Below are 13,437 nucleotides of genomic sequence, written 5' to 3'. Positions count from 1 at the left end.
CCCATGGTCCAGAAGGGAGACTGTCAGGTGTACATGTTTCATTACATTACAGCTGAAAAACAAAGAGTGAGGGCAGGGAAAGCTTCACAAAGAAAGTGATGACTGATCCAAGTTTGTCACCAACATGCTTTGTCACTCTCCATGCTGGATCATGTGGGACAAGGTAGGACCTTCTCTGGGATATGGATCGTAACTTCTCTTATACAAACTAGCCAGGCCTAGAGTCCCAACCGCTCCAAAATTCCATGATTCTAATATGATGATAATTGTTTTTCTCATCTAAATGTTTTAAGAAAATAGTCTAAATTTTAAAATAATGTGGTAAAAATGGGTTTCATCTAAGTCTCGTCTTAATGGATATCCTTTCAGTTAAGTTTTTGCTAATGAATTTCCTGGAACAACTTGTTCCATTAGTCCCTTTACTTAATGTCTTTATGTAACGTTCATTTGAAATATTAGGCACATTATAAAATTTTGCATTAATTAGTATGATATCCAGTTTGTGACATTATTAGTATTTCAGGAAGCATTCTTTTTAATTTCACTTTAGATCACCCCTATGATTTTAATTACTGTATTTCTTTTAAAGGGAAACAGCTTTATTAAATAGGATTTTAGATTTTAAATTTTGTACCTTTTGAATGTATAAAGATTGCTTTTAGAAGTAAAATTTTAGTGAACTTGAAATTCTCAAAGAATCACTGAGATTTGAGAAGTGACTTTTTTTCTCACAGGAATAATCCAGTACACCAAAGAAAAATATTAATTAGAGCTAGATTTAATTACCACTGTAGACTTCCTGGTGCAACAATTTCAACAAGTTTTTTGTGTCGTTAAATAAAATTCATAGCCTTTAATAAGCTAATAAAAGTATAATATTTGACCCCCAATAATAGTTGTTCAAACCATAAACATAGTTTTGCAAAGAAAGTTATTAAAATTATTATTTAGAAAAAACTTTTGAATTGTGTTACTTTCTCTTGTATCCTAGTCCACTCCATAAACTTTTCTGGGTTATGTGCTTGCATTTTATGGAAGTAGTTTTATTATTTATAAAATTCTACAATTGAGTTTTGTTTTCATGAACATTTAAATTGAGGTATAGTTAGGAACTACAAAGTTGAATTACACAGTTGTTTATTTGGAAGCTCAAAAGTGTTGAGATCATCTTTATTAGAATTTCTTTCATTTGCAGCTGTGTACTAGTTGAAAAAACTGAACTGGAAGCTAAAAGATTGGATTAACTACCACCCTACTACTTACTGTGTTAACCTTACTGACATGACTTCCATACCTTTAAAATAGGGGATGATAGCTACTTTGTAGTTCTTGTTAGAAAAAAGTGATTTAATATTGGTGTCTGACATATAGAAAGAACTTAACAAAGGTGATAGTTTTTGTTTCTTTGACATCTAAGAAGATTTAATTAACTTTCCTTAATGGAAACTGTATCATTTGAGCAATATAGCAGTCTCTTAGCCGTGAAAAAGCATGAGCTGAATGAAGGCTGTTAACTACAGATTAATGTCCTATAAATGCAGTAAAATAAAAAGAATCAGGGAGGGCTTCATTTTAATCATGTATTTTATATAATATATAATATGCCAAAAATATTTCAGTGTGTAATTAATGTAAAAATTATTTATGAGGTATTTTACATTGTATTTTTTGTGTTAAATTTTCAGCATCTTGTGTGTATTTTACACTTACAGCACATCTCAACCTGACTAGCCGTATATTTCAAGTATCCACCACTTGGCCAATGACTACAGCATTGGATAAGAAAGTTCTAGCCGTAGTTTGGATGATTAATAAATGACTATCCCAAGGCAAACTTACAAAAAAGATTTTTTTTTCCAACAGACTACCATGGCTGCGGGAGTCTTACCTCAGAATGAACAACTGTATTCTACCATGGTGAATAGCAGTGAGTATGCTGTAAACATGAAAGGTAATATCTCTTTAATATACTTTCTGTGTCGCTCTGTGCAAGCTAGTGTTTAATGAAAGTAACTATATGAATGGATATGAAAGAAAAGGCTCTATTCTTCATACTGGAATTCCAAGTTGCAGGTATTACTGCCTTACCATGCTGGCATGTTAGAATTCCTTTTCAAAATCCTGAATAATGACCTTGGCCTTTTAACTTCTTAAAATACTCCTTCGAGTATTGCAAACAGTGTTTGTCTCCTGCATTATTATCATCAGCTGAGATTATGCATTTGTTCTTATCATCACATGCCTACTTATGAATCAGACTTTAATTTCATTCTCCTTTCATTAGTTGCTGTTGCCGCTTAGCACATCCAGAAGCACTCCAACCCTACTTCTCCCACTGTTTTTTCTGCCATGTTGTTTTGATTTTTATATGGCACCCCAGACAACGACAAGCACCGTGACTTGAACTCTTACTACCACACTTGCCCTTTACTCACAAGCTCTAAGGTGGGAATCTCCCTGCTTCTGCTTTGATACTGCCAGTCTTGCTGCCACTACCAGCAGTTAGCCGAGGAAGATGTTAAGTAATTTCTCTTGGTAGTAGTACCACTTGCAGTATATTGTAAATGCCCCCTTGGGGCTTTGCCCACATTCACTTTAGTCCTACTGTATAGAGAATGAAGGATTTCTCCCCTAAGTGTGGACTAGGTGATAGGAAGAAGAGTTAAAGGAGTAAGGGCCTAACTAAAGATACTGAGTTCAACCTGCCAGGAACAGTCAGTTCTGTTGTGTTTTTGTTGGAATCTGACGGCTCCACTAGGGGGAGCTCTCTCTCATCAAGAAAACCATTGTTTCCCACTTCTCATCTTGTCAGAACTCCATATCCTTGTAGATCCTTCATCTGTCTTTGCCGTGTTTGCCCTAGAGGCACTAATACTACTGGTAACTACCATCTGTGAACAGCTTCTAGGTGCCAGGCTTAATGTGTTAGTTTCCCTGGTCTTAGAAGTACCGTCTAAAACAACTAAAACAAACCCAATAATGATGTCTACTAGCTGCTTCTCTTTTAGAATGTTTCTTTCCTCCCAAGTAACTCTTCAGCCAACAAGTCTGAATCAGACGAACCTTTTTCCCTTTTCTTTCTTCTGTTGTAATGTTTCCTCTTAGTTGGTGTATCTCAATGGTGATTCTGTTGGCCTTGGGGGTGGGACAACTCTTTGTTGTACTGGAGAGTTCTGAGTACCTAAGATATATAGCATCTCTGACTCTTCCTACTAAATCCAGTAGCATCCCCAGGTTTCAGTGATAATGAAAAAACCCTGCATATTTCCAAACAGCCCCAGGAAGGTTGTACTGCCTCTATTGTGATCCACTAGGTATGCTGACTTTTACCTTTCCAAAAAACATTTTTTAATTAAAATTTTCCTTATAGTATAAATGTAGCTAATTTTTAAATAGGAAAAAAATCTGGACAAATAAAATACTTTATGGCTAATTTTCTTAAAGCATATCGCATCTATAAAGATAGTTATACTTTATTATGTTTATGGATGGGAAGTATTTTATCATGGGAAAATTTAATTGGAGGAGATACATAAATAAATATTTATTTTTAAAGGAAAATAGAAAACTTATCAAGAAGTAGCTGTGGAGTGAGACAGACCTAGACTTAAATCTTGATCCTACTACTTTTAAAAAAATGGTTTTTTTTTAGACGGGGTCTCACTCTGTTGCCTAGGCTAGAATGCAGTGATATACAGTCATGGCTCACTGCAGCCTCCACCTCCCATGTTCAAGAGATTCTCCTGCCTCAGCCTCACCACACCTGACTTAATTTTTGTATTTTTAGTAGAGATGGAGTTTCGGCATATTGGCCAGGCTGGTCTTGAATTCCTGACCTCAAGTGATCCACCCACCTCAGCCTCCCAAAGTGCTGGGATTACAGGCATGAGCCACTGTGCCCAGCCATAAAACAAAACAAAACAAAACAAAACAAAAAAACCTTTTATTATGGAAAAATTCAAACACAAAAGTATATAGAATGAAATAAAGATCCCCATATTTGCATCATCTCCCATACATGCGTCATCCCTCAAATATGTACCGTCACCCAGCTTTAACAGTCTCAACCACTCACTTCTCTCATTCAGTTCCCTGCGTTTGTATTGCTTTGAAGCAAACTCAAGGCATCACATCATTTTATTTGTTAAATACCACATCATTACTACCATACCTCAAATAATCAACAGTATTTACTTGATATCATCAAATACCTGTTTAGTGTTCAATTTTCTAATTGTCTTATAGATATATTTATATAAAATTGTATGTGTGTGTGTGTGTGTTGTGTGTGTGTGTAATTTGTTTGAATTGGGATCCAAAAAATATCAATACATTGTAATTGGTTGCTATTTAGCATCAATCTCTTTTCTTTTTTATCTCCCAGGCTGGAGAGCAGTGGTGATATCTCAGCCCACTGCAACCTCTGCCTCATGAGTTTAAGCGATTCTCATGTTTCAGCCTCCCGAGTAGCTGGGATTACAGGCGTACGCCACCATGCCTGGCTAATTTTTGGGTTTTTTTTAGTAGAGACAGAGTTTTGCCATGTTAGCCAGGCTGGTCCCCAGCTCCTGGCCTCAAATGATCCACCTTCCTCAGCCTCTGAAAGTGTTGGTAGCGTGAGCTACTGTGCCCAGCCTTCAAGCTCTTTTAAACTTGGGTTTCCCTCTGTCTCTTTTTCCTTACAGTTTATTTGTTGAAGAAAACAGAGTTTTTTTGTTTGTTTGTTTGTTTGTTTTTTGCCTTATAGAGTTTGCCACAATCTGTATTTTGCTGATTATATTGATGTGATATTTTCTGTAAATTGGTAGATGGATGTAGAATGTAGTCAGATTTTTTTTAACTGGCAAGACTATCTCTTGGGCACTGTTCTATTCTCCCTCAGGATGCCCCGGGCTGTATGATTGTCTTGTATTTTGTGATGTTAATTTTTTTATTTTGAAATAATTTCAAACTTACTGTAAGGATACAAGAAAAGCACACAAAAGAATTCCTACTTTCTGTTCACCCAAAGACCCCTATTCCAGTTTTGTCAGCAGTCCCAATAATATCCTTTAATAAGAAAATGATTTGCTAATGTTTTTTAAATCTCTTTCAAAGGCCTTAGGTACTCCTTTCTTGACCTTTAGGACCTTAACATTTTTTATGATTACAGACTATTTTGTAACATGTTCCTCAATTTGGGTTTGTTTGCTATCTCCTCATGATAAGACTGAGATTATGCATTTTTGGTAGAAGGGTCACAGATAACACAAGATGTCATTTTGCCCCATCACTGTTAATGTTTAGTTTGATCACATCAGTAAAGTGGGATCTGCCAAAGTTTATCCATTATAAATTATTCTTTCTCCCCTCATAATTAATATTTTAAGGAGAGATGCCTTCAGACTACGTAAATATCCTGTTCCACATCCAGCTTTCACCTAGTAGTTTTAGCATCTATTGCTGTTTCTTGCCTGAATTATTACTATGATAGGTAACTGGAGATTTTCTTCCTTCTCCCAACCTTCTGATAACTGGAGATTTTCTAATTTCATTATTCCTTCTGCCTTTATTAGTTGGCATTCTAGTGTAAGGAAGAATTTATTCTTATTATTTATGTGTTCAATGTATTTATTTAGCATGGCTTCCTGTTTTGTTCAGTGGATTGTAATCCTTTACTATGATTTATTTTGATGCTTCAGTTTCCCCATATTTGGACAGTAAAAGCCCCTTCAAGCTGTTCAGAATGTACATTTTATATGTCCCCAGCATTCCTGTATTCCTCACTCTTCTGACACAGCAAGATCTTCCAGCTCATCTTATTCTTTTCTTGCCCTGGCCCAGAAATCAGCCATTTCTTCAAGGAGCCTTGGTTCTTTTTAGTAAGGAAATGGTACTTAGAAACCAAGATCTCATATGCTCACTACTACTGGAATATCATGATTCCCAACCCCTTTTAGGGACAAAGCTAGGAAACGTGTTCATACATGTACGTGTGTGTCTGTCCATTTTTACTTACACAGTCGTCCCTCCTAATACACAGGGGATTTGTTCCAGGACCTTCCCACCCCAGGTATACCAAATTCACGTACACTCAAGTCTCACACTCTCCTCTGTGGTACCCACCTATGCTAAAGGGTTTTGCATCTTGCAAATACTGTATTTTAGTCCCTTTTGATTGAAAAAATTCTGCATATGAGTGAACCAGCTCAGCTAAACCTTGTATTCAAGAGTCAACTGTATATGTATTTCTGTTTCTGTCTATATATATTGAAAACAAGTTCACCTGGGTACTTTTAGTTCTTTTTTTTGGGTTGGAATCTCACTGTGTCAACCAGACTGGAGTGCACGGCAATCTCTGCTCACTGCAACCTCCACCTTCTGGGTTTAAATGATTCTCCTGCCTCAGCTTGGATTACAGGTGCCCGCCACCATGCCTGATTAATTTTTATATTTTTACAGTGTTTCACCATGTTGGCCAGGCTGGTCTTGAACTCTTGACCTCAAGTGATCTGCCTGCCTCAGCCTCCCAAAGTGCTGGGATTACAGGCGTGAGCCACCATGCCCAGCCGGTACTTTCAATTCTAATCGAATATTACACCATTATTACAGCTTTTCCCATTTATAATTATGTAAGAATGAGAAACCTGGCTCTTATTATTCCCAGTATGTTTGCTTATTTACTCAGTTCTCCTTTTCCTAACCGGCCTCTCAACCCTGCCAGGCCATCACCCAACTCAGCTGTATTTTCCACACAGGGCCCATACCCTGCCAGGCCCTGCAACATATACCATGTACCCTACTAGTTACCTTCCTTGTGTTGGCCCTGACCTCTGCTAGATGACCCTTGTGTAGGCATTATGTATGGTCCTTTCTGTTTGATTATATATACATTTTTAAGTCAAATATTGAGATAATTGGACATTCACATGCAGATACAAGAAATAATACAGAGAGATCCTATTTACCCTTTGTCCAGTTTCTACCAATAGTAGCATCTTGAAAAACTGTTGTATAATAATAATATCACAGCTGGGATATTGACATTGTTATGGTCAAAATACAGAACAGTTTCATCAACATAGGATCCCTTCTGTTTTCTTTACAGTCAAACCCACCTCCACCCATGACGCTGGCCTGTGGCAACCACTGTCTGTTCCCCAGTTCTACAGCTTTGTCATTGCAAGAACATTATGTATATAAAATCATACAGTATGTAACCTTTTAGGACTGACTTTTTCAGTCAGCCTGATTCCTTTGAGATTCATCCAGGTTGTTGTGTGTACTAATAGTTGATTCCTTTTTATTGCTGAGTACTATTCTGTAGTATGGATGTATCACAGTGTGTTTATTAGTTCACTCACTGAAGGGTGTCTGGATTATTTCCAGTTAGGGGCTATTATGAATAAAGCTGCTGTAAACTTTCATGTACAGATTTTTGTGTGTAGATGGGTTTTTATTATTCTGGAATAAATACCCAAGAATTTACTTTCTAGGTCATATGATAGTTGTATGTTTGGCTTTATATGAAACTACTAAACTATTTTCCAGAGTAGTTGTACCATTTTACATTCCTACCAGCAATGTACGAGTGATCAAGTTTCTCTACATCCTCAGCAGCCTTAGGTTTTATTAGTATTTATTTCAGCCATTAGAGCAGTTCTGTAGTAGTGTCTCTTGTGGTTTGAATTTGCATTTCCTTAATGGCTAATAATGATAACCTCTTTCATGCGCTTATCTGCCATCTGTATATGCTCTTTTTATAAGTCTGCGCTTGTCTTTTACCCACTAATTGGATGTTTTTCACTGTTGAGTTTTAAGAGTTCTTAATATAGTCTAGATTTTAGATCTCGCTGTGATACATGGTTTGCAGATACATTCTCCCACTCTGTAACTTACCTTTCCATCTCTTCATATGATCTTTCTCTGAGAAAAAGTTTTTAATTTTCATGAAGTCCAATTATTCTTTTTTGGATTATACTTTTGCTGTCAAGTCTTCAGAACTTTTCATTTATCCCAGTCCCCTGAAGCTATGTGAATGTGTTTATAGATTCACTGTTCTGTTTCACTGATCTATATACCTGTCCCTCCACCAATACCACCCTGTCATGAATACCGTAGTTAGGTAATAGGCCTTTGTATTGGATAGAGTGATTCCCACTTAATCCTCTTTTTCAAGGTCATCTTAGATAGGACCAGTGATTTTCTGTATACAATTTTAAATAAGCATATTTATGTCAACAAAAAATATTACTGGGATTTTGATAAGAATTAAGTCTGTCAATCAATTTGAGGAGATTGCCATGTTTACTTTGTTGCATCTTATAATTTATAATTGCAATATGTTTCTCCATTTTTTCATATCTTTGATTTTTTTCATCAGAATTTTATAATTTTCAGCATGTAGATTCATACATGTTTTAAGCTTATACTTAAGTATTTCATTTTCTTTGGGGTGATTGTAACTGGTATTGTGGTTGTTTGTTTGTTTTGAGATGGAGTCTCACTCTGTCACCCAAGATGGGAGTGCAGTGGCATGATCTCAGCTCACTGCAACCTCTGCCTCACAGGTTCAAGCAATTCTCCTGCCTCAGCCTCCCAAGTAGCTGGGATTACAGGTGCCTGCCACCATGCCTGGCTAATTTTTGTATTTTTAGCAGAGACTCGGTCTCATCATGTTGCCCAGTCTGGTCTTGAACTCCTGACCTCAGGTGATCCACCCACCTCGGCCTCCCAAAGTGCTGGGATTATAGGCATGAGCCACCACACCTGGCTTAGGTATTGTGTTTTTAATTGCAGTTTCCAAATGGTTTTTGTTTGTGTATAGAAATGAAATTGATTTTTGTGTGTTGATTTTATGCCTTACTACTTGCTGAACTCACTTTCCATTCGGGGAAGTTTTTGGCGATTCTTTGGGATTTTCTTACGTAAACAATCATGTGTGCAAATAAGGATAGTTTTATTTTCTCCGTTCCAATTCATATGCTGTTATTTTTGTTTTCTTGCGTTATGATAGTAACCGAAAGCTTCTACCATGCAGAATTAAGAGTCACAAGAGCAGAAGCTTTGCCTTCTTCCTGATCTTAGGGAAAGGCATTCAGTCATTCACCTTTCAGTATGATGTTAGGAGGTTTTGTTGTTGTTGTTGAAACAGAGTCGTGCTCTGTTGCCCAGGCTGGAGTACAGTGTCACAGTCTGGCTCACTGCAGCCTCTGCCTCCTGGGTTTAAGCGATTCTCCTGCCTCAGCCTCCTGAGTAGCTTGGATTACAGGTGCCCACCATCATGCCTGGCTAATTTTCGTATTTTTGGTAGAGATGGTGTTTTACCATGTTGGCCAGGCTGGTCTTGAGCTCCTGACCTCAAGCGATCTGTCTGTGTCACTCTCCCAATATGCTGGGATTACAAGCGTGAGCCACCGCTTGTTTTCCATAACAAGTTGAATTAGTTCCCCTCCATTCTTAACTTGCTGAGAGTTTTTATCATGATTTGGTGTTGAATTTTGTCTAATGCATTTTCTATGTTAATTGATATGATCCTATGGTTTTTCTTCTTTAGCTTGTTGATATGGTAAATTATATTTATTGATTTTTTTTACATCCTTTCATTTTTTTTACATCCTCACTGATTCTTATTATCTGACATTTGATTGTAGCCATCCTAGTAGGTATGAAGTGGTATTCATTATGGTTTTAATATGCATTTCCCTAGTGACTAGTGATGTTGAGCATCTTTTTATGTATTTATTGAAACTTTCTATATCTTGTTTGAAGAAATGCCCATTCAAATTATTTGCTGTTCTTAAATTATTGAGATATAAGTCACATACCATAAAATTTACCCTTTTGAGGTAGTCATTGGTTTTTAGATATACTTAAGGCTGTGAAATCATCAGCACTATTTAAATCCAGAATATTTTCATCAGACCAAAAAGAAATTTTCTACCAATTAGCACTTGGGAATACATAGGAATAAGCAAACTCAGTTTCTCCTGCTACACTCTTATAACATGTTTCTGACACAAGATGTGTGGGTTTTTTCCCCCACACACCAAGCAAGCAATACATTCTTCAGGGGACTCCAGATGCATGTCCTCCAATTTAATTCTGACATTATCTTCCTAGAGATAGCATCAGATCCCACAGGTTGAGGGCTCAGTCTTATAAGATTGCCTCCTACTTCTGATGCCAGTCACAAGCCCCAGCTTGTTTAACCTGTGCTTCCAACTGACTGGCTATAAATTGGGGTTCCCACACTCCTCTCTTTGGATTTGATTAATTTGCTTATAGTAACTCATACTACTCTAGGAAACACATTTACCAGTTTATTATAAATGCTGTTACAAAGGATACAGATGAAGAGATGCATAAGGTGAGGTATGGGGGAAGAGGCACAGAGCATCCATGCTGACCCCAAGTGTGCCACCTCTGCAACCTCCATGTCCTCAGCTCTCTGAACCTTGTCCTTCTGAGCTTTTATTGAGGCTTCATAACATGAACATGATTGACCAAACCACTGGTCGTTGTTGATCAACTTAACCTTCAGCCCTCTCCCCTCCCCAGAAGCTGGAGTTGGTGGCGAAAGTCCCAACACTGTAATCCTACCTTGGCCTTTCCAATGGCCACCCCCCATCCTGAAGCTACATAGGGGCTGACAGCCTCAGTCAACTTGTTAACAAGTTAAAAAGATACCACCTTGGAGATTCCAAGGACTTCAGGACTTGTATGCCAAGAAACAGGGACCAAGACCAAATATATATTTCACAATATCCCCACAGTCAGTTCCCATTCCACTTTCACCCTAGTCCCCTTGGCAAACACTAATCTACTTTCTGTCCCTGTCAATTTGCCTCTTTGGGTCATGTCATACAAATACATACTGTCTGTTGTAATTTACTGGTGTCCTTTATTTCACGTGGATTCACATTAATCTTGGGTAACTTGCTTTTAATCTGAAGAACCTCCTCAAAATTCTTATAAGCTGAGTCTGGTAGCAACAAATTCTCTTCTTTTTGTTTACCTCGGAATGCCTTTATTTCCCCTTTATTTTTGACAGATAATCTTGCTGCATGTAAGATTCTTGATTGACAGCTTAATATTTAGCACTTTGAATATGTCGTTCCTCTACTTTCTGGTCTCCATGGTTTCTGATGAGACATAAACTATTAATCTTTTTAAGGTTTCTTTGTATATGAGGAGTCATTTTTCTCTTCGAGCATTTTTGCTATGATGTGTTTCAATGTGAATCTATTTGTGTATATGCTACTTAAGAGTTTATTGAGCTTCTTGGATGTGTAGATTAATGTTTTTCATCAGATTTGGGAAGCTTTAAGCCATTATTTCTAAAAGTTTTTTCTGCTCCTCTCTCAACTCTCTTTCTGTTCACTTGTAAGGTATATGTTTGTTCACTTAGTGATATTCCACATTTCTCTGAGGCTCTGTTCATTTTTTCACTTTTCTCTGTGTTTTTCAAAGTGCATAATCTCTATCAGTCTATCTTCAGGTTCTCTAATTCTTCCTTCTGCCACTTCAGATCTTCTGTTGAGCTCCTCTAGGGAATGTTTCATTGTTTTTGTACTTTTTAACTTCTGAATTTCCATTTACTTCTTTTTTATAATTTCCGTCTCTTTATTGGCATTTTCTATCTGATAAAATACTGTCATCAGAGCTTCTTTCACTTCTTTAAGCATGGTTTCCTTTAGTTCTTTGAACATATTTGTAATGGCTGCTTTGAAGTCCTCACAGGTAGTGTCTATTGACTATTCTTTTTCCTGTGTATGGGTCATTTTTTAAATTTCTTTCCTTGTCTCATACTATTTGTTGAAAACTGGACATTTTAGGTAATATTTTTTAGCACCTGTAGATACTCTTCCCTCCCTGGGCTTGTTTTTGTTGTTACATGCTTGTCTATTTGGTCAGAGACTTTAGACTAGACTATCGTAGTGATGGACTAGTCTTTTTTTTTTCGTAGTTTGAAGCCTCTGATGTGACTCCTAAGAGAGCATGGCCTTGGCCAAGCAAACAATCACCCTGAGAAGACAGTGGTTTTTTTGTTTTTTTAAACAGGGTACCCTTTCTCTCTTCCATGCATCTCTCTGTTATGCTGTCTCAGTTGGTAGCACACCAACTTTTGGGTTCCACTAATTACCTGCTGATCCCTCTGCTGTTTTTGACAAAGCCCTGGATCTTCTTTTGCTCTACAATCTGATCTAATTAAGTTTGGGCAGTGGTTGTTTTTGAGGTCAGTCTTTGAGGTTTCCTTAGTTGTTTCTTTCCTTGGTTCTCTCTGGCAAGCTAGTCTGACTACAGTTCAGTTTATTGCTCTCATGAAACCATGAGGCTACTCTTATTAGTAACTGCTTAACCAAAGCCTCCATTTTTTTTTTTTGAAAGCATCCTAGGCTTGAACTTCCCCATGCTTTGTTTCAGATAAAGATAGTTTTGCAGGGGAAGAGCTTCAGAATTCTGTTTTTAAGGCCTACTTCTCCTTCTGGATGAAGTCTACTAGCCATGTCTCTGGAGCTTGAGGCCGGGACAACAGCCCACTTCTCTGAGTGATACCCCTGCATTGCAAGCTAAGCAGGAATGATAGCTTCTCATCTTCTTGGCTTTCCTAAGTATGGAATCTTTGACCTACAGATGAGGTAGAGCAGGGGCAATTGGGAGAAGCCAGCCAGGGTAAGGAGGAAATCCATATGGTAGGGCAGCCCAGCAGTGATGAAGCCTGAGCAAGATAACACCTGTGTGGGAGAGTGACCTGGCCTGGGTGTTAGAACATTCCCAGGCATCTGAGCTTGGGTCAGCTTGGGAGGGCTCCTGTGTGGTAGGGTGACCCTGCATGGAATATTGGAACATAGGCAAGGCGAGGAGAGCATTTACCCAGGTGGGTGGCAGCAGCAGCCTGGCATAGGTGTTAAGAGTCCAGATGGGATGAGAGAGGCATCCACAAGGAAGAGGGAGCAGAGGCAGTAATGGCAGACTGGTTGCGTGTGGGGGGCTTGGTTAATTAGGTAAATATATTTAAAATTATGGTAGCCAGGCTTCTCCTGGAGTTATAGGTACAGTTGTGAAAAGGGTGGAAATGAGGGGAAACTCTATGGTGTTGGCTCGGAATTGGTAGTATCAGGGTAAATGCTTTTTCCATATGTATATATTCATACACAGAGACATAAATATAGATGTGAAGTATGGTAATGTGTGTACCTGTATATAACATGCATATTCTTTAGCTCTGTCCACTCAGAGGGCCTGGCAGCAGTAATACCCTAATGGCAGTGAGCATACCTAACATGCAGACATTTTTTAGACAGAGTCTCACTCTGCTGCTTGGGCTGGAGTGCAGTGGCATGATGTCTTGGCTCATCACAACCTCTGTCTCCTGGGTTCAAGCAATTCTCCTCCCTCAGCCTCCAGAGTAGCTGGGCCTACAGGCACGTGCCACCATGCCTGGCTAATTTTCAT

The 13,437-nt window shown here is 38.1% G+C and overlaps 1 protein-coding gene across 2 annotated transcripts in view; it reads left to right on the top strand.

Annotated features, from left to right (window-relative positions):
- Window positions 1-13,437, top strand: part of PTPDC1 (protein tyrosine phosphatase domain containing 1) — a 71,021-nt gene that overhangs the window by 32,102 nt on the left and 25,482 nt on the right. The window contains exon 2 of one of the 2 annotated variants that reach the window (XM_017528504.2): window positions 1,864-1,927. In XM_017528504.2, coding sequence (XP_017383993.1) covers window positions 1,870-1,927 — 58 coding nt within the window. In that variant the 5' untranslated portion in view covers window positions 1,864-1,869. Of the gene's footprint in view, window positions 1-1,863; window positions 1,952-13,437 lie in introns of both variants that reach the window. The other variant, XM_017528503.2, reaches the window with a different exon arrangement.

The sequence above is a fragment of the Cebus imitator genome, unplaced genomic scaffold (genome assembly GCF_001604975.1).
Source record: "Cebus imitator isolate Cc_AM_T3 unplaced genomic scaffold, Cebus_imitator-1.0 Scaffold53, whole genome shotgun sequence".
NCBI lineage: Eukaryota > Metazoa > Chordata > Mammalia > Primates > Cebidae > Cebus > Cebus imitator.
This window is presented reverse-complemented; position numbering and strand designations above follow the sequence as displayed.